The sequence below is a fragment of the Mustelus asterias genome, chromosome 10 (assembly GCF_964213995.1).
Source record: "Mustelus asterias chromosome 10, sMusAst1.hap1.1, whole genome shotgun sequence".
NCBI lineage: Eukaryota > Metazoa > Chordata > Chondrichthyes > Carcharhiniformes > Triakidae > Mustelus > Mustelus asterias.
Window position 1 is genome coordinate 59,573,868 of NC_135810.1, and position 22,242 is coordinate 59,596,109.

The following is a 22,242-nucleotide window of genomic DNA, read 5'->3' on the forward strand; positions in this document are numbered from 1 at the left end:
TAAATCACAAAAAGCTAGCATGCAAGTTCAGCAGGTATTAGAGAAGGCAAATGGAATGTTGACGTTTCATTTCAAAAGGAATGGCACATAAAAATGAGGTTATGTTAAAATTATACAAGGCACTAGTTAGACCGCACCTGGAATACTGTGAACCGCTTTGGTTCCCTTATCTAAGGATGGATACACTGGCATTAGAGGCAGTCCAGAGAAGGTTCACTAGGTTGACCCTGGGTATGGAGGGATTTTCTTATGAGGCGAGGTTTAGTAGATTATGTCTGTACTCATTGGAGTTTAGAAGAATGAGACACAACCTATTGAGACATATAGGATTCTCAGGGGGTTTGATAGGCTAGAGGTGGTTTCCCCTTATAGGAGAGTCTAGGACCAGAGGGCATAATCTCAGAGTAAGGGGTTGCCCATTTAAGACAGAAGAAAGTCCTCTTTTCTCATCTGAGTAGTGAATCTGTGGAATTTACCGCAGAGAGCTGTGGAGGTTGGGTCGTTGAGTATGCTCAAGGCTGAGATGGACAGATTTTTAATCAGTAAGGGAATCGAGGGTTATGGGGATAAGAGAAAGTGAAGTTTAGGATTATCACATCAGATTAGTCATGATCTCATTGAGTGGCAGAGCCCAGACTCGATGGGTAGAATGGCCTACTTCTGTTCCTATTCTATGGTGTTTCCCTATAGTGCATTTGCTATATTTTTCATGGGTTTTTTTTTTCACTTGACGTATATGTTGAGTGAGATTTCAACTTTTTTTGCTACATGTTGCAACCTTCCCTTCCCCTTTTTTAAAAATAACTATCATGAGCAAGTCATTTGTAGTTAGCTGAAGATAAAGAAATTACTGGTCTGAACATGAGGTTCCACAACAAAGAATGTCCTTTTCACTCCTGTTAGACAGAATTCTTCAATCACTATTTGAAATGTAATATGACAAATTTCACTAACACACCTTTTAAATTCCAATTTAAAGTGAAACGTTCCTTTGCTTTCCAAAATACATCATTTTTGTTCTGAAGATGGGATCAATTTTGCATTCTTTCCCATCCAGTGTCAACGTACCAAATATTGCACTAAGCCATAGCTTCCTTAGCAACACTGAAAACAATATAAAGGTTTCTGCTCTGCCCATCAGAGACCCTTGCAACCAGATTGAATTACAAATATGTAATTAGATTAAGATTGACTAAATACAAATTCATTTTGGATCCTTGCACAAAGTGGATATCCAGTAACATGAGCAATAGGAGCAGGAGTATACCAGTTGGCCCATGGCTGATCTTCTATCTCAACACATTCCTGCATTCTCCCCATTTCCCTTAACTCTCTTAATACCTGAAAGTCTATCGTTGCCTTGGATAAACTCGCTGAGCATCCACAGCTATTTGGGGTAGTGAATTCCAAAGATTCACAACCTTTTGAACTGCTTAAAAATAAGAGGCCATCCATTTAAGTTGATGAGAAGAATTTTTTTTTCTCGAGGGTTGTGATTCTGTGGAACAATCATAATTTTATTGAATGGAAGAGTAGACTCAAGGGGCCTGCTCCTGCTCCTAGTTCATATGTTCATATGCATGTTAAGTTTGGCTTGTGTACAAGGTCGCCAGCTTCTTCAGTTGTCAACTTTTAAAGATATTCTGCTTTTCTATTTATCCTACCAAACTGGCTAACTTCACATTTGTCAATGCAATATTCCATGTTGCATATCTACCATTATATCTTTTAACCTAGTTTTCCAACATTTGTTTTAGCCAACTTGCCCTTCATGCCAATGTATTCAAAGTATAATTCAAAACTGGTCAAATAACAAAATTCATTGTTCTCTAACCCAGTGTCACATTTTTCAGTCTATAAAGGATATTTAGGAAGGTCAATTACTTTTGTATAAAGTGTTTAAGCAGGCTGTTTCTGTTTGGATGCAGAATTTAATGGCAGGCTGTATAGAAATGTTTGCAGACTGGTTAGTTATGGTGTATAGTAATAAAATTTGGCATGTTCCTACAGATCATCTTTGTGTTTCCTTCTCTAAGTATATTTATCAAGTGCAGTAATACCTGTTAAAAGTGCTGCGTAGATTCCATTTTGTTTAAAATTGGATTCATAACTTGTATGGATCCTATTCCAATGCGCTTTCTGTTATGGTTAGTTATTGCACAGTATTGGGGTAGAACATCTACCAATTGAGTTGATTCAACATGCAGACTCTGCCGAGGAAGCTGCAAGCTAGCTTTCAGTTTTATTTCATGGTGTTGTCACCACCTCCTTTTTCCACCTCGGTTCAGCCAGTAATCCCAGAATTTATCCTCCAGCTGCTGCATGCACCAGCATGCTCGCTAGTGTCCCTGCTTGGAATTTCTTTGGATACTCAGCCACCAATTCTACCCCTCTTCCTTTTCATTTGCATCCCTTCAACTAAACAGCTTCTGCACAATGTAATAAATAAACTTTTGCAATAGTACCCCACCCACAACATTTTGCCTACACTTCCCCTGCCCGCACCCCTTCCCTGTAGGAACATAGGAATCAGCAGCAGAAGTAGGCAAATTCAGCCCTTTGAGCCTGCTCTGACATTCAATCAGATCATGGTTGATCTCTCCCTGATCTCAAATCCACTATCATCACTCATTGGCATTTAGGCTTTTGCTATTCCTACCAAACATTACTTTTATCCATGCAGCCGGTGACCACCCACCACCCCACAAAGCAGTGAATTCCATCTGATTTCCTGGCTTCCTGATCATTGTATAAGATTGAGGGGCATAGGTAGGGTGGATAGGAAGGCACTTTTCCTGTTATTAGAGGGGTCAAAAAACAAGGGGCAGAGATTTAAGCTAAGAGGTAGAAGGCTAAGAGGAGAGTTGAAGAGAAACTTTTGGGAGTCTGGAACTCTCCGACTGAAAGGGTAGTTGAGTCAGAAACACTCATAATATTTCAGTAGAATTTAGATATTCACTTGTGCTGCCGTAACCTCCAGGGCTATGGGCCAAGCATTGGAAAATGGGATTAGTGTAGTCAGATCTTTGACCAGTGTGAATATGATGGGGCTGAATGGCCTCCTGTGCTGTAAACATCTATGAAATGTAGATTTGCCCACTGTATTCTGATGTTGTGGCCTAACCAAGATTTGATACATGCTTAGCATAATTTCCTTTTTTCAATTCTGCTCTAAGATTTTTTTGTCGGAAACAATTGTGTATTTTGAATTGGATGTACTTTCTGTATGTTGTCTGATTTAAGAATGTGTGGATAAAAATACTTTTTCAATTAATTTAAGTATTTCATCTTGATAAAATAATCGCTTTACCAAAAAATAGTGGCCATCTTTAGCATTGAGGCCCATGTTTGTTGTGAAAGAAAGTAGATGCATTGCAGTAATAGTTCAATTACATAGTTTGAGTAACCAAAGCAAAGTTGTGCTCATGTTACTATCTTGTGTTTTCATTTCAGAATTTGCTTAAAACTGGGGAGAACAGCTGGTCTCTTGCTGAGTTGGTACATGCCATGGTCCTGTTGGCACATTATCATGCATTGGCAAGCTTTGTCTTCGGAAGTGGCATTAATCCAGAGATAGACCAAGATAGAACACCAGCCATCAGCAATTTCTGTCTTTGCAATGAGAGCAATGTGGAAAATGTCATATTTATGTGCAGCAGTCCTGGGGTTAGTATAGGCAAACAAGGATTCCAATTCATTTTTATTCACCAGTATAATGTTTTAATAGACAATTGAAGTTGTTACTTTAATTGTTTCATTCAAGGAGTATTAAAGATCCATTTTTAAAAGAATTTATTGTACTGAATGGTGAAATGGTAAATTGACCTTTTATTTAAAACAGCTGTTTTTGGTGTTTCCTGGAGTTGGATACAGTTTTTAATTTTTTCCCTGGGGAAATGCAATTTTCAAAACCAGCTACACAGTAAATTTGAGTGTTCAGTTCCTTGGCCCAAGGGATTTTCTCAGTTTCATTCCTGCCTCTGTCTCTGTTCTTCTAACCATCCACATTTCATTATCACTTAGGATGTTGGGCTGGATTTCCTGCGTGCCCCCGTGGCATGTTTTGAGGCGGCGGAGGCAAACTACCATATGCTGGTGGCAGGATCTTCTGGTTCCACTGCTATCGATGGATTTAGCTGTTCGCCAGAAGATCCTGCCTGCGGGAACGACCAGAAAATTTCAGTCATTGTCACAGATTAGTATCTATCTGTTTTATTACTGATTTGAGTCTCTGCATATCTCTTCAGTTAGAGTAAATGCAAAATGATGTAAATGGGATGAAAAATTAACATTCTGGATAAGAAGACTGGAAATAGAATGAGGTTAGCAGCCCTTTTAAAAATGGCAGGTCCTGATTCTTGACCCCATTCCAGGGGTTTGAGTTTTTTTACAATACTGTTTCAGGGTGAGGACTAGTTAAGGTCCATACCCTCCACTCCAGACCTGGCCAGCTCCATTGCATGAATAAGCATGTTCTAATCCTCCATTGATTTCATGGGGTCTGGCCAGCTTTTCCAAAATTGTGGCTCACAGCACTTCCAAGGCATTGTGAACCATATCCTGCATGAGGGAACCTTTTTGAAAGTCAAGTTCAAAAGATCTGTCTTGTGGCCCCACCCCATGGCAAATTGTGTCCCACAAACAACCCCTATGGCCCCTCATGCCAAGCTATGGCACTTTAATGTCCATCCCCTGCAGTGCCCCCAAAGTGACAGGAGAATGTGTTTAAAAAGAGCTTTTAAAAAAGTAACTTCCCTGTTTTAATACAGTTAAAGGTGCCATTTATCCAGACCTTTAAAGTATCAACAGCTAGAACTTTAAGCACTTGAAATCTTATAACCACATGCAAATAAACATTGTGAAATTGACAGCCTAGATCATGGAGCAATGATTGTCAATCAAGCAATGTTTCCCTGTGGCTTGGGTATTTTAATACTCTACTGGATTTCTGGACACTCAGCTAAGCATTCTCAGTACAAAGTTGCTGACTGATCAGGATTTTATTTTCCTTACTGTAAAAATTGGGTTCTGAATTATTTTAATTTGCAGGGAGTATCTTCCAATGAAAAGGAATCCTCTGCAAAGTGCTAATCAAATCTGTTTTGTTTTAGGAGGGGCAACTTTAAAAAGCCAGTGATGCATTGAAAAATTTAGTTCTTCAGATGACACATCAAGAGTTCATTTTAATTTTGACGTTTAACATATTAGACTAAATTGAAAAGAGCCAGGACTCCTTTACATGATCTCCAACAAAAAAAAACTGGTTAGATCCAAGTGATTTTTTTAAAAAGTTCAACCTTTTAATATAATGCATCTAGAAAATCTTTTATAAATAGCGGGCTGTCCATAGGGATAAAATTTCTGTCCACTATATATTTTTTAATGAAATATTTAGAACTAGATTTTCATCAAAGGAGGTAATGGGAGTTTTTCATCCTCAAGGCAGGTAGTGGGAGTAGGAATAATCTGCCCGCCTTGGGAGAAGCAGCCACAGGGACTGCTGGGTATGGGGGTGGGCTGTTATAAAGGTGCACCTTGCTGCTGTGGAACTTGTTCTTAGTTAAAGTAAAAACAGGTCATCGGGGTTGTTTGGAGGGCACGTATTGGCACAGGGGGGAGGTGGGGGGGTGCATGAAGAGGATCTCTGAATTTAGCATTCAAAAGGTTCCCTCCTGCAGACTGTAATTCATGACACTTCTGAAATGCCATAAACCACTAGTCTTTGAAAAGTTGGCCTGACTCCATGAAAGTTGCAGAGGATTAGGACGTGCCCATCTCGGCAATGAAGCCAGCCAATCAGAAGTCCAAGGTCATAACCCAAATCAACCCACACCCTTAAAAGGCACTCCCAGAAATCGGAAACCTGGGGGGTGGGGTCAGGAATCCTAGAATCAGCACCTGCCCACCATTTTTATAGGGCTCTCAAGTCATCCCAATGTCTCATATATATTCAACCCATAATTACCAAAGGAAAGGTCAGCTTTTGCGGATGTAACTAGCAGCTCGTGATAATGAAGTGATGGACTCTTGCTTCATGAAAAAGTGAAGAAAATCTTTAAGCAGGGAAGTGAGGCAAGTATATATTGACCGTGTATATCAGTGAGGGGGCCAAGGGTTATTGTCTCGATATTTCCTGACCACCAAACTTGCATGAAAGTGAAATAACATCTTTTTCTGGAATTAGAGACAAATTTTAAACAGAGAATTTCTTCCAATTAGCGTGTATAATGTATACAACATTTGGGCCTGAATTTTTAGGATGGAGAAGAGTCGACAGGGAACACATCCCCACCAATTCCAACTGGGGGGAGGGAAGGGGGGGGTAGAGGAGAGGGGGAGGACAGGCAATCAGGATTCTCTGAGGGGGTGGGGGAGAAAGAATCATTCCATCCTAGAGGTCACTGGTACTTGAGGGGAGAGCATCCCCAGTCAGAAGGTGCTTCTGATAGAGATGCCCCTTCCTGCCCAAGATCAAACTCTCTATTTCCAGGTTTTCCCCACAGAGCTTCAATCCACACCCGCCAGCCTTAAAATTGAGGCTGGGCAGAAACAGCCCTTAAGTGGCCAATTAATGGCCTCAAGTGGGGCAAAAGCACGCTTCTCAGTTCTTGAACTCAAGAATCACTTCTTGAGGTGTTTGACGTAGAGTCTGTCTCATCATCTCAATCTTAGTCATGCTCAAATTATTCTTTTCTTGTAGCCTCCGACAATATCAGAGCCTTTCTGCTTCTCCAGAGAGCTCCATGGGGTATCTGAACGAGATAATCTGAAAGAGTTTGGTCTAGGACTGTACCTACAGCCTGGCAGTCTTCTATCAATACCTTTTTGTCTGGTACTAATGTGGATAATGTTTTCACTCTGCCTGTGATTATCTGGACTGGTATCCTTCTCGTGCCTTACACTCGTGATCTTCGAAGATGGTGTTGTGTCTGAGCTTGTGTTGTAATGAAGGAAGTGGAGTCTTTCGCTTTCTTCCCATTGGTAGTTCTGCTGGTGAAAGTCCATTCTTAATGTTGTCAAATTAAGGAAGGTCAAATCTAGATCGTTCTTTTTCATAAGCATCTTGATAGTCTTTATGCCTCCACTTTTCTGTTAGCTTGCAGATGGTGTGGCGAATTTCTCACATGGTTAAATCCGTATTCTTCAGTGAATTGTCTCCAGTGTTTATTTACAAACTGGATAGTTAAATGTCAGGAATACCATGTTTGGGATAAATACAGTTTAAGGCTTTTACCATTGTGCCTGTGGTCGCGGTAGGAGTCCAATTTTCTCTCTGAAATTAAACAGACCCATTCCTAGCATTTGCCAAGGTCTAGATGGGAATGTTGAGCGTAGTAATAGTGCTTTAGGTTCTTGATTGGCACAAGTATGGCTCTTTGGCTTTGGAAATTCGAGGCTGTTATACTGACTATTTTGCCTGTGCGCTGTATTTTGTCATCTCGAACGACTGCTTGGAGTTTATGGAGAATGTCTTCTCGCATCACTCTCCGATTGGCCAGTCTGCCATTGAAGACTAGAAGGTCATGAATGATTGTCAGATGCTTCGGTTAATGTTGTTTCCTTAATATCTGAATGCTTGGGGCGTATTCAGGTCAGCCATCTGGACAATGTGCTGTGACCAGAATGCATTCTGCGTCTTAAACTGGACCCCTCTTATCTCTGCGCTTGTTTCTGAGACGAGCAGGGTAATTGTTATTGTGGAAGAATATACTTCCGCATTAGAGATGAGCACTAAGTGTTACCTTGTAGCCCGGTCAGCTGTAGCTCTCGGAGTGTCTGTAGTTGTTTGACTTCTAGCAGGTTGTAGAGTCGTAGCACATGACCCAAAATGTTGCCCCTCTGATCTTCCATTACTTTGTTGATTTTCTGTAGCAGACCAAGTTTTGAATATGCTTTCCTACTTGAGCAGGTAAATTTGCTGATTTTTGCAAGGTTTGTGTCTGAGGGTTATGCTGACCTGACCCTTTTTTTTATCCTTGTAGTTTTATTTTGGATGGCTGAATTTCAGCTTGTTTCAGACACTGCAGGATAAGATTGACTCCAGACCCTATGTATCGCGATGGCACGTGGTTAGCACTGCAGCCTCACGGCACCAGGGAACCGGTTCGATTCCCAGTTGGGTCACTGTCTGTGTGGAGTTTGCACATTCTCCTCGTGTCTGCGTGGGTTTCCTCCGGGTGCACCGGTTTCCTCCCACAGTCCAAAGATGCGCAGGTTAGGTGGATTGGCCATGCTAAATTGACCCTTAGTGTCAGGGGGACTAGCTCGGGTAAATGCATGGGGTTATGGGGATAGGGTCTGGGTGGGATTGTGTGCAGACACGATGGGCTGAATGGTCTCTTTCTGCACTGTAGGTTCTACAGATCAGAACTAACCAGGATTGTTTAGTTCCCCTCAGAAATCTTCAGCTTCAATTGTTTCATTCCCTATTTTGTGACTTGGCAAACCAGAAGAAGTTTCCAACAGTTTTGTTCTTTAAATGGACGTTTGGACCTGCAGAACTGTTTTTTAAAAAATGTTGTCTTACCACGGAAAGCACTCAGCTCCCCCTGTTGGACATTTTTCTCAGTGATGCAGTTTTATGGAACCACGCTGGAAGCAATTTGAAATGGAAGAATTGTTCTTTCTGCTCCCTTAATGGTTTTGGCATTTTTGCGGACTCCTGACTTTGGGTCTACGTAATGAATCAACCTCTCCAGAGCCTTGGTCTCTGTGAAGCATGCCTGATTCTGCTTCTGCCAGTTCCATCTGCCTTGCTTATTGCACAGCCTTTTCTAAAATTAAATCATCTTTAGTTAATAAGATGTCTGACAGCGCTTCGTCGAGCACACTGACTACGGGCGCAGAATAACTGGTTTTAAACCTGTAGCCGCAGTTACTGGTTAGTCTAAATAGGTCATGGATAAATGAATTAATAGGTTCACATAACCTCTGGTTTTATGGTGAATTATCTGCTCAGTTATCAGATTTTTGTTGAAGCTGAAAGATATCAAATGCACTCAATGTCCTCGTAGGAGGCTGAAGTCTCTTTGATTCCTTGCCTTGCCAGGACATCATCTGCTATGGGCCTGATGGCATGTAGAAGGTTACCGATCTGGTGCTTTGCCCATTTTCCTATAAGCCCAAAGCTGTTCAGTATCTTTCATTCTGGTGTCTCCAAAGGCCCTGTCCTTTGTCCTTGCTTCAGACCCTCAGTTTTTCTGAAGGGCTGTGGGAGGGGTAGCGACAACTACGATGCAAACAACTTCACTGGTTCACTGCCTACTCTTTTCTTTCTTTGCTTGGAAAGTAGAACTTCTTTCAAATCAGTGTTTCGAGGCTTTTTTCCCCTGTGATTTCTGAATTCATGGCATCAGTTATTTTAAACTGTTGCCACCATGGTTTGAATTGTTGCCCTGAACTCTGTGCTGGCTTCAGAGTGAATGTGATTCCTCTTGCACGGTGAGTGACTTAGACGTAACCTGTGTGAGAGGGGGAAAGTTTAAGGGAAATGCGCGGGGAAGGTTTTTCATGCAGAGTAGTGGGGGCCTGGAACGTGCTTCGCCAGTGGAGGTGGTGGAAGCAGGAACATTAGCACCACTTAAGAGGCATCTGGGTGGGTACATGAATAGAGGGATATGGACCGAGTAAGGGCAGAAGGTTTTTTTTTAGTTTAGTTGGGGCATCATGATCAACACAGACTTGGAGGGCTGAAGAGCCTGTTCCTGTGCTGTACTTTATTCTTTGTGTTAGATTTTTCTTCAAACTATTAATTTATGTTTATAACCAAGACCCCATGGAATGAAACATTACTGTGACCTCCAGAATCCCGTGGTCAGCTAATCTGATGTCATGCTTATACCATCATTCACTTCATTGTCTAATTAGCATAAACAACCCTTTATTCTACAGAAATTAACACTTTTCCTGGACAGAGATTCTACACTAATCCTCTGCTAATCTCTGCAAGATCTCTTCGTCATGGGTTTGTTTTTCCTTTCAGTATAAGCCAATACTTTCCATGAACTTGTTTCAAGATGATATTTCTGAAGATTATTCCCTCTTGTGCATTTTTCATTTTTAGAATGTTGCATACATTCCATACAGTAGATACCATGTGAATGTAATTCTGCAGCTTTTAATTGAGCAAAAACTTAGTGAAGTAATTTAAGCAATTGATTTCTTAATCTTGTGTTGCTATTGTCCTGTAATCCAAAATAGTTCTAAAATATGTATTTATTGCTTGATAGACTTCAGATTCGGTCAGTGAGTTGGAGGCTCTTATGGAGAGAATGAAGAGACTTCAGGAGGAGAATGAAGAGGAAGAAGCGTCACAAGAAGAGATGGCAACACGTTTTGAAAAAGAGAAAAAAGAGAGTCTTTTGGTAGCCACTGGAGGTAATCTAACTGTTATTTGTAATCTTATGTTCATTGAATTTTAGAAAAGTTGGCAATTCTGTGTCTCAATCATCTTACCATATTGATCAAGCTTGTGTTCTCCGAGTAAGAGAAACATAGAACCTCCATGTTTGTATGTTGCAACTCAAGTCAATCTGACTTTGATCCCTTAATAAAAGAGTTTGCATCCAGTGACTGGTCAACTGCTGTCATTAGGAGACAGGAATGTATTGATTAAATAATGGCCTTTTTTGGGGTGTTCAAATGTTACACGTATTTCTGTAAGGACTATAATTGTGTAGATTGTGTTAATTGCCAATAGTATGCCCAGCTTTGGGCAGTGAAACATTGGCCTGAACATCGTAATATCATCATGACAAGTTTGAGAAAACATGCATCTTATTTTTTGCACTTTTTTTGAAATTTTACAGGTATCTCCATGAATGCAAATTGTACATTTTTTTTCTCCATGTTATTTTGAGTATTCAAAGGAGCAGCTCTATCTTGCAATTGTTTAATTAAAGATTTATATTACATGAGGGAAGCCATCCAGCCCATTGTGCCTGTGCCAGCTATTTGAAAGCTTATCAACTTTGCCCCACTCTCTTGTTTTGTCCCCACAGCCCTGCAAATGTTTCTTTTTAAGGATTTCTCTAATTCTCTTAATAGTCATGATTGAACATGCTTCAAATGCTTTTTCAGGCAATACATTCCAGATCACATCAAACTGCAAAAATAATTATTCTCCTTCCCTGACTTTAAATTTGTGTCCTCAGGTTGGTTTCTACTGGCAGGAAGATCAGTAACCAATCAAAATTGCACAGAGATAAAACACTAGCGGAGGTAGTGTGGTTGGAATCATTTAACAATGAAAACAAAATGTGTCTCAAGCCATGACACTAGGTCAGCTGCAGTCAGTGGTGAAGTAATCCTTTACTTGAAGTTGTATAAATCTTGTTTGGAATCAGCAAATTATAAATTAATACTTTTTAACACTGTTTGGTTGCAGCAATTTTCAATCCTTATTTCAGATTGCTTTGTGGATGTGGTGTTCTCCATGTTGACTCTCATAGGATCAGTTTAATCATTCTAATTAAAACAACTGCACATTGTACGCTGAGGTTGACTCTTGTTTAAAACCAAACCATCTAGTATATTAATGGCTAACTTGAGATGAATACAAAACTATAGTCTTCTGTGACCCGAGTTTGTTCAATGAACCAAATTGATCTCCCAATTTATCTCTCGGCTAATCTCCAGGGACCACATTTTTGTTTCGGTTCCTAGGGTTAAGGGGAAGAAATATCGGGCGACTGCTGGAATTGCATGTGTCTGGATATCTGCTGGTAACAGGATGGGGATTGGGGGGGTCAATTGTATCATCTTTAATATCAAATATCATTCAGACACTAGCTGTTTAGGCTAATAGCGAATATTCAGAGTCGCAGACAATGACTTGTAGAATTAAAGCCTGGATAATTGTTGGTACCTTCAGGAGAGATGGGATGGAAATATATTTTGTGCTCTTACCTTAAAACCAGGGTTGTTTTTCTATTTGTGTCTCGCATCTTTGCATCATTCTGCTAACTGGCAAATCAAAGCTAGTCGTGTGTTTTTCACAATGTTTCTAAAAAACAGTCTTTTGCTTGAAACCTCTAAAGCTGACCCAATCTTAAAAAAATAATTGTTTTCACCGAGAGTTTTCTGGGTTTTATTTTGTAATAGTGTGCTTAACTAAGAACAATAGGAGAATAAAGAACAATAGGAGAATAAAGAACAATAGGAGAATAAAGAACAATAGGAGAATAAAGAACAATAGGAGAATAAAGAACACATTGAGGCGTGTTTCATTCATACAATTTCAGCCTTGCGTTAAAGGTTTGCTTTACACTGCTGACTAAAGCCTTAGTTGCAATAGGGATTTTAAATTTATAACAAAGGGCCTATATTGAGGAGAAAAGATGCACAGTGTCTTGAAGCTTAGCAACCTCTTTGCGTTTTATCCATTGGTATAAGTATTGGGGAAGTTATATGCAAGTATCTCTGAGGCATAGGTCTGTTTTGAACGAGGGCCAGTAGAGTGGAACTCTCAATGAAAACAAAATGTTTTAGATAGGGTCAGCTTTAAAGAGGCTTCAAACAAAAGATGGATGATACAATTTAGAAACAGGCAGAATCTAGAAGGTTCAGAGGGGAATTGAAAAAGCAAATAAGAGAAGCAAAGCGAGTGTATAAGAAGAGACTGGCAGCTAGCATGAAAGGAAATCTAAAAATCTTCCAAAGACATGTAAATAGTAAAAGGAGGACTGGGGCTGATCATGGACCAACAAGAGGATTTGCATATGGAGGCAGGGGGCTTGGCTTCGTACTAAATGAATACTTTGCATCTTTCGCCTTTAACAAAGATGCTGCTGCTCTGGTCATATTGAAAGGGAATCTAGTTCAGACACTTGAATGGTTTAAAATTGATAAGGTGGAGGTAAGGGATATGCTATATGTACTTGAAAGTTGATGATGCACCCAATATTACAGCAAGAACTAAGTGTGGAAGTCACAGACTCACTGACCATAGTTTTCAAATTCCCTGAGATAAGGGGTAGTACCAGAGGACAGGAGAATTGTTTGTTCAAAAAAGGTTGTAAAAGTAAGCCTAGCAAGCTAGTAAATTTAACCTGTGTTGGGGAAATTTGGGACAAAATTAATAGTCACTTGGGCAAATGTGGGTTAATTAACGAAAGCCAGCAAAGATTTGTTATGGGTAAATCGTGTTTAACTTTGGGTTTTTGATGAGGTAACGAGGTTGATCAGAGCAATGCTGTTGATGTGGTGTATGTGTATTTCTAAAAGGCATTTGGCACCATGCCATGCAACAGACTTGTGAGCAAATTGGAGCTCATGGAATAAAAAAGACAGTAGCAACATTGATACAAAATAGTCCGGGTGACAGGAAACTGGTGAATTTGGTTTTTTTTTCAGGTTGGAGGCAGGAGGTGGATTTCCCCAAAGATTGCTGTTAGGACCCCTACTCTTCCTTGTATACATTACTGACTGACACTTTGTATAGGGCGCAATTTCAGAATTTGTAGATGATACAAAACTTGGAAGCATTGTGAACAGTGAGGAGGATAGTGCAGAATGTCAAAAGAACATAGGTTGGTGGAATGGGCAGACAAGTGGCAGATATAGTTTAATGCAGAGTAGCATGAAGTGGTTCATTTTGGTCAGAAGAACGTAAGGAGACAATACAGTTGTATCCTTTATTTTGTATAGGAGAATGCAGGAGCAGAGGGACTGGATTGTGTATGTGCATAAATCCATTGAAGTTGACAGGACACGTTTAGAGAGCAGTTAATAAAGCAGACAACATCCTGGGCTCTATCAATAGGGACATTGGGATTTTAAAAAAAGGAGTTGGTTAAACCTGTATATAACACCACACTTTTTAGGCAGGATGTGAAGATATTAGAGGATTCAGTAAAAAATATCATGAGAATGGTTCCAAGGATATGAGAGCTCAGTTACATGGACAGATTGGAAGTTGGGACTGTTTCTCTTTTGAGAAGAGGACGTTGAGAGGAGATTCGATACAGGTATTCAAAATCCAGCGTCTGAGCAGAGTAAATAAGGAAAACTGTCCCCATTGGTGGAAAGCTGGAGAACAAGATTTGGGTTAATAAAGAAGCAATGGCGATATGATTAGATACAATCCTACAGTGCAGAAGGAGGCCATTTGACCATTGAGTCTGCACTGACCACAATCCCTAACCCCATGCATTTACCCCAGCTAGTGCCCGACAAGGAGCAATTTAGCATGGCCAATCCACCTAACCTGCACATCTTTGGACTGTGGGAGGAAACAGGAGCACTGGAGGAAACCCACGCAGACATGGGGAGAATGTGCAAATTGCACACAGTGACCCAAGCCAGGAATCGAACCTGGGTCTCCGGCGCTGTAAGGCAGCAGTGCTAACCACACACCAAGCCGCCCCTAGAATGAAGAAAACATTTTCACACAGCAATTGGTTAGAATCTGGAACATTCTACCCAAGAGTATGATGATGATAAGCTCAGTTGAAGTTTTCAGAAGGGAATTGGATCATTATTTGAAAAGGAAATAATTGCAGGACTATGGGATCAAGTCAGGGAAGTGCCAATAGGTGAATTCTCCTTCAGAAGGCTAGCATAGGCATGATAGGCTGAATGGCCTCTTTCTGTGCTGCAATCATTCCATGATTCTGAGACATTCTGGCCACAATTTTGTAAGGGATCTTAATTTCCTAGGTACCAGTGGTCTAATAATGATCAACCAGGTTTTGTGAGAGTTAAGGTTGAAATGTTTGTAGATGTAATAAATGTTTCCTTGTAGCATGTTACAGAAAATACTGGAGGAGATTACTGAGGATGTGGTCCAGTGTGTGACCCTGAGATTCTATTGGGCCTTCATGTGGTTAGTCGGCACTGACCATAACATCCTAGTTAATACTGCTGAAAATACAAGGCTAGAGAATATTACTAAAAAGAGACATGTTGAAACTTGTCTTGCACTCTTTAGGACAAATGCAAGAATGCCAAATTTTAAACTGTCATAATTTATACTGCAGGAGAAGGGTGCTGATTACTTGGCAAGTGTGTATAATTAGCATCATTAAATGTACAATCTTGGCTTTGGTTCGGGCACTTCTACAAATCGATGCTCAGTTTTGGTCCATCACAAGGTGCAAGATAGCAAGTACCTGGATGGGACAGTGATTGGTGCTAGTTAGTGTCTTTAGTTAGAAGGATAAGCTCGGGGACTAAGGCTCTTTACTAGAGGAAAGTGTAAGCCTATAACTAAGAAAGGAGTAGATTCGTAAATGGGTAGGTTATTAGTGCTGGATAGCTACAGGAGAGAACTAGAAGATATCAGTACAAATTATAAAACAGAATTAGTTTAAATGTGATGCTTAAATGACCTAATTGAGCATTTATCCATTTGAAAGGAAGAACATTTAAATAGAAATTCTCTTCCCTCAGGCATGAGCTGATGCAGATCCTGCAGCAATTAAATAATTTATCAACTTGTGCTGTGAATAAAACCTAAACAGTAATATTTCTGCTTTTTCTTTGGACTAACTGATGCCCTTTTATGTTTGGTAAACCACATTATAAAGCCATATCACTTGTGTCATGCAGGTTGTCCAAGGTTTATGTAACGTCAAGTTACTCTGTCTCAAAAACAGCAAATGCTGGAAAATCTCAGCAGGTCTGACAGCATCAGTGGGGAGAGAATAAAGCCAACATTTTGAGTCTGGACGACCCTCTGTCAGAGCTTTTATTTAAGTACTCTGTCCATTCAGTTTATTTTCAATTTACAAAAAGTTCACGAAGCATTGACAATTGAAAAATTCCATATCACTTTGACATTATAACTGATTGCTTGCATTCTGTCTGGAAAGGATTTTCTCTGCAGGTTTCTGAACTCTTCCTATCAGGCTCTAATGAGGTTAGGAGCCCAGGCTGTGGGGAAACATCACTTGCTGTGATTTGTCCAATTAGTAGCCGTAGGGTGAGCTCACTGTTCAGTTAAGGATTTCGGGCACTTTGGTCCCAGCTGGAAAGCAGCAATGAGATGCAATTCAAGGAAAGTTGGCTGGGAAAGGGGTTACTGCAGCATCCTGACAAGCGGAGGGGACCTCGTGAGCCTGCCTGAAGTGTTGGTCAGCCTGGTCTCCCCCCACCACCTGCAGGGACCTGGAAGCAGTGGACTTGAAAATCTCAGTTGGCCTATGTTAACAGGCCTTAGTAGGCTTTAATTGGCTTAATAGTCCACCCACTTTCTCCCCATACTGTTTCCAGGAAAATGATTCGTGCTCTGGCTAGAGCCAGACACAGGGCTGCAGCATGAAATTTCATACTTGCTCCCAATAGGGGCTAAAATTCAGCCCTGTGAGCATATTTTTGACAGTTTAGCCAAATGTTTGTTTGGAGCCACAATCTGTAACATAAGGAGTAAATAGTCAAGGTCGTTCAGTTAAGACTTGACGGTGATTTCTGTCCATTCCCTGTTTCTTCCCTTTCTCTCCATTCCCTTCCTATTAGAATTGGAAGGACTTCTGAAAAAGCTAATGTACTGACACACTATATAAAGGCTAATGCTGCAGTGTCTGCTAAAGCCTGTGGTCTTGATGCCAAAAAATAGATCTTGTCTCAAACTTGATCATTTGTGACATATTCCAGGCCTGACCAAATAAACATCTGTGTAGCCAGAGAAGGTCTGTATTACATGTACATCTGTTCCGGTGATTTTCTGTAATTGGACTTTTGATAAACAAGTTGTTAGCTCAGTTCCGTGGTAACACTGACCATTTGGAGTCAGTCAGGAGTGGCTACTACTTCACTGCAGTACTGAGGCTGTGCTCCATTGTCAGAGGTGTCAATTCTTTTGGATGCAATTAAGACCTAAAGTCTTAAATTAAGTTTATTTATTTGTTACAAGTAGGCTTACATTCACATTGCAATAAGTTACTGTGAAAATCCCCGAGGATAAACTAGTGTCTGCCAGAAATGTTCCAAGGTATATTTTGAAAAGGGGCCTCTCCTGGTGTCCTGACATAGGTTCATCCTTTAGCAACAAAACCACTGGATTAACTTTAATCATCTTGAGACCTCGCTGTTTGCCTAAAAAAAACAAATACTACACTTCAAAAATAGCTAAATTTCTATGCAGCTGTTTGGGGCATCTCAAGGATGTAAAAGACGCCATACACCTACACGTTTGTCTGCCTTCTTCAAAAGGAAACAATTGGAAGTACCTGGACAGCAGCACTAGGATATCTGGTTCACTCATTTTAACTATTTATGTTTCACATATGACAGTGAGCAGCAGGTCTATGGAGATAGGATGTGCATTTTTAAAAAATTGTACACTCTCCCTTTACAATCCTGTTTCCTATGGATGGTTTTGACCCAAATTGCACAGGGGTGTCAAAAACTTGGAAGGGGTCATCAACAGCAGTACCAACCAGCAATACTCAGCAATGACCTGCTCACTGACACTTGGTTTGGTTTCTGCCAAGGCCACTCAGCTCCTGATCTCATCTGCAGCCTTAGTCCAAACATGGACAGAGCTGAACTCCAGAGGTGAAGTGAGAGTGACTGCCCTTGACATCAAGGCAGCATTTGACCGAATATGGCTACTTGCCTCAAGTGCTGGGCAATGGCCATCTCCAGCAAGAGGGAATCTAGCTATCTCCCAATTACTGAATCTCCCACCAGCCATATTAGGGTATAAAATTGGACTTCTGAATCAGCTGCCTGTCATTTAATTTGCATCTGTATTGAAATCACTAGAAAATGTTCTAGGCTGGTCTCTGAAGGGTGGGTGATCACCATTCCAGTGATGAGATGGAAATCTATCTGTTTTAGCACCTGTTGTTTATTATCCTGTGAACGTCTGTTTCTGATCAGTCCTGCTACCATTAACATCTGTGTGGAGAGAGTCTTGCCATGTACAAGTTACCACCGAGAAACCGTTCCAACACTCCCACTTGCATCCCTGTTCAATATGTATGTTTGGAAAATACAATTGGATACTACATATTAAACTGATCATGCTAAAATGGCTGGAGACTCTGCATATAGTCAGAGGTTTACAGTATGGAAACAGGCCCTTCGGCCCAACTTGTCCATGCCGCCCTTTTTTTTTTAAAACCCCTAAGCTAATCCCAATTGCCCACATTTGGCTCATATCCCTCTATACCCATCTTGCCCATGTAACTGTCTAAATGCTTTTTAAAAGACAAAATTATACCTGCCTCTACTACCTCTGGCAGCTTGTTCCAGACACACTCCACACTCTGTGGAAAAAAGTGCCCCTCTAGACACTTTTTGGTATCTCTCCCCTCCTTAAACCTATCCACTCTAGTTTTAGACTCTCCTACCTTTGGGAAAAGATATTGACTATCTAACTGATCTGTGCTCCTCATTATTTTATAGACCTCTATAAGATCACGCCTCAGCCTCCTACACTGTAGAGAAAAAAGTCCCAGTCATCCAGCCTCTCCTTATAACTCAAACCTTCAAGTCCCAGTAGCATCCTAGTAAATCTTTTCTGCACTCTTTCTAGTTTAATAATATCCTTTCTATAATAGGATGACCAGAACTGTACACACTCTTCCAAGTGTGGCCTTACAAATGTCTTGTACAACTTCAACAAGACGTCCCAACTCCTGTATTCAATGTTCTGACCGATGAAACCAAGCATGCCGAATGCCACCTTCATCACTGTCCACCTGTGACTCCCCTTTCAAGGAGCTATGAACATGTACCCCTAGATCTCTTTGTTCTGTAACTCTCCCCAACGCCCTACCATTAACTGAGTAAGTCCTGCCCTGGTTCAATCTACCAAAATGCATCACCTCTCATTTATCTAAATTAAACTCCATCTGCCATTTGTCAGCCCACTGGCCCAATTGATCAAGATCCCGTTGTAATTGGAGATAACCTTCCTCACTGTCCACTATGCCACCAATCTTGGTGTCCTCTGTAAACTTACTAACCATGCCTCCTATATTCTCATCCAAATCATTAATATAAATGACAAATAACAGTGGACCCAGCACCGATCCCTGGGTCACAGGCCTCCAGTTTGAAAAGCAACCCTCTTTTACCACCCTCTGGCTTCTGATGAAGGAGCAGCGCTCCGAAAGCTAATGGCATTTGCTACCAAATAAACCTGTTGGACTTTAACCTGGCGTTGTTAAAACTCTTATTCTGTCAAGAAGCCAATTTTGTATCCATTTGGATACCTCACCCTGGATCCCGTGAGATTTAACCTTGTGCAACAACCTACCATGTGGTACCTTGTCAAAGGCCTTGCTAAAGTCCATGTAGACAACATCAACTGCATTGCCCTCATCTACCTTCTTGGTTACTCCTTCAAAAAACTCAATCAAATTTGAGACATGATTTTCCACTCACAAAGCCATGCTGACTGTCCCTAATCAGTCCTTGCATCTCTAAATGCCTGTAGATCCTGTCTCTCAAAATACCTTCCAACAACTTACCCACCACAGATGTGAGGCTCACTGGCCTATAGTTCCCAGGCTTTTCCCTGCAGCCCTTTTTAGACAAAGGCACAACATTTGCCACTCCAATCTTCAGGCACCTCATCTGTGACTATCGATTGATTCAAATATCTTGGCTAGGGGACCCGCAATTTCCTCCCTAGCCTCCCACAATGTCCTGGGATACACTTCATCAGGTCCCAGGGATTTATCTACCTTGATGCGCTTTAAAACTTCCAGCACCTCTTTCTCTAATATGTACACTCCTCAAGACATCAATATTTATCTCCCCAAGTTCTCTAACATCCATGCTTTCCTCAACAGTAAATGCTGATGAGAAATATTAATTTAGGATCTCACCCATTCCTTGTGGATCCGCACATAGATGACCTTGTTGATCCTTAAGAGGCCTTACTCTCTCCCTTGTTACTCTTTTGCCCTTTTATGTATTTGTAGAAGCTCTTTGGATTCTCCTTTGCCTTATCTGCCAAAACAATCTCGTGTCCCCTTTTTGCCCTCCTGATTTCTCTCCACTCTACTCCTACACCCCCTGTATGTTGTGTGTATCACTTGTATGTAGCATATATGGAGATTTTTTGTTTTCCTGTCACATAAATGTGGTCAGTTATCCAAGCACTGATGTTTCTTATCAAATGACAGCATTTCTCACCAATGTGGAAAGGTGGCATTGCACATACAAAATGTACAACAGTGGGAGAAATAAATCCGCTTTTCTGCATTGTATTTTTGATGTGTTATAATTTTAGTAAATTTTGAAAAGGTTATTTGCAAGTCCTTTGGGCTTAAAATGGTGCCTGGTTTAAATATGACTTAGAAAATTCAACCAGATTAAGTGAGGTGTTTGTTACCACTATCAAAAATATTATGAGATGGCAAAGTGAATAGGATGCTGGCTAATATTGCTAAATCAGTTGTGTTCACACCTGTAGAAATTATGTTTGTGTGCGGTGTGTTAGTCAGGGTTCAATTGCTGTACCTGTATACAGTTGTCATCATGTCATAAGAACCTTTTAAAACTAGAAGGTATTGCAGATGCAGGTCAATCTATGGTATCAGGTGGGAAAAAAGCTACATTAGTTCTCTTCAACCTCAAAAATACTTAACCAAATTAATTATTCATGTACCATAACATAAAATACAGATTTAGGGTGGCCCAGGACAAATTTCGGTCTGGTATCAGGAAGTATTTCTTTAGGGAACAAAACCTTTTTCCAGAAAAGGTAGCTGAGGCTTGAGCACAGAGCTAATCTTCGAAACTGCTCTAATTGGAAGAGTTTACAACGTGGGTATTGTGAAATGAGCATATGGAACTCGGAGAAAGAAATCTTTTGTGATGACAATTCTGTATCTACAACATTACCACTAAAATTGGTTGACTTTTTAAAAAGATTACTTCTGATCTGAAATTTGTAAATTGGTGCCAGTGTTGCTTAGATGTACCTTGGCACATGAATTATTAATGACTGCATGGTGGTAAATTGACATCCGATTACTAAAGGTCAGGAAGTCTGCCTTTATTTTGCCCTTCCAGCCTAAATTTTCAACAAACCTTCCTGTTCTGCTATTTTGTTTTGTTTTTACCATAGGAAGAGGCTGAATTTGTCCTTCATGCTTACATTACTTATGCATTGAACTTAATGACCCAACAGCTTATGAAGATGAGTTGATTCCAACCTCTTACACGTCACGATATGTAGACGACCCAAGCTTTGGGTATAAAGATTTTGCCAGACGAGGAGACGATCACCTTCCTACATTCAGAGCACAGGTACTTTTTCTCTGATTTGAGAACAATAAAAATTGAGTTCTTGCTTTGATTTCACCGTTTGAATCAAAAGGTGCAGTTTTGATCATTTATATAGGAATGGAGTTGCCAGGGTCATTATTAGTTAACCGGTGAATAGATGTTCCACATTCAGATCAGGTTTCCTTTTATAGTCCTTGTCCTCTTGAAAAATATGCTTTTTAAAACACATTTTAATGTTTTCAAATGTGCAAGAACAATCCTTTTGGAAACCTGACCGATTATAATGTTAAACGCTTATACACCATCCTGGAAGCCTTAATTCTTAGTTGTTCAAGAATGAATCCGAAATAAAAGGAATTTTTCAGGCACGGTAAATACGCCTCTTTATCAAAAGTCAAGAATAGAATAGGACCAGTCGGGACTCGAGTGAAAGCACTTGTAAATGCATTTGAGCTACTAATGGCAGAATTATTCCAAATGTAACTACAGACATTTGGTCATGGCCTACATTTAGCACAGTTCAAGAATGGTAACTATTTGTGCAATGAACAGTGAGTCATTGCAAAATCAAAAAAAGAGACAACCATTTGCTTGGTGCTGATCCAAGGGTTTTGCACCATGTGGTGAGTGAGAGTGACACCAGGATAGTTGCTCTTGCAGAGAGCTAGCATGGGTATGACTGGTCAAATGGCTGCTTCCATGTTATAGCACTCTAATTCTGTATACAAGAACTATATTGTTGTAGATATTCTGTTGTCTACCACCAATCACATTGCCATTGGCACTGTGAGTTCAATGTCAATACTCATAGAATCATAGATACCATTTGGTCCATCGAGTCTGCACCAACTCTCTGACAGAGCATCTTACCCAGAATCATGCCTGTCCTATTCCTGTAGCTCCATATTTCCCCCACTAATCCACGTAAGGGGCAATTCAGCATGGCGAATTCAACTAATATGCACATCTTTGGACTGTGGGAGGAAACCAGAGAACCCGAAGGAAACTCAGCAGAGACTGGGAGAATGTGCAAACTCCACACTTACCCAAGGC

At 40.6% G+C, this 22,242-nt stretch overlaps 1 protein-coding gene across 2 annotated transcripts in view; it reads left to right on the forward strand.

The window, feature by feature from the left end:
- Positions 1-22,242, forward strand: part of LOC144499621 (sestrin-3-like) — an 82,733-nt gene that overhangs the window by 53,253 nt on the left and 7,238 nt on the right. The window contains exons 5-7 of one of the 2 annotated variants that reach the window (XM_078221786.1): positions 3,454-3,666; positions 10,230-10,377; positions 21,092-21,210. In XM_078221786.1, the coding sequence (XP_078077912.1) occupies positions 3,454-3,666; positions 10,230-10,377; positions 21,092-21,210 (480 nt within the window). The remainder of the gene's footprint in view (positions 1-3,453; positions 3,667-10,229; positions 10,378-21,091; positions 21,211-22,242) is intronic. The other variant, XM_078221787.1, reaches the window with a different exon arrangement.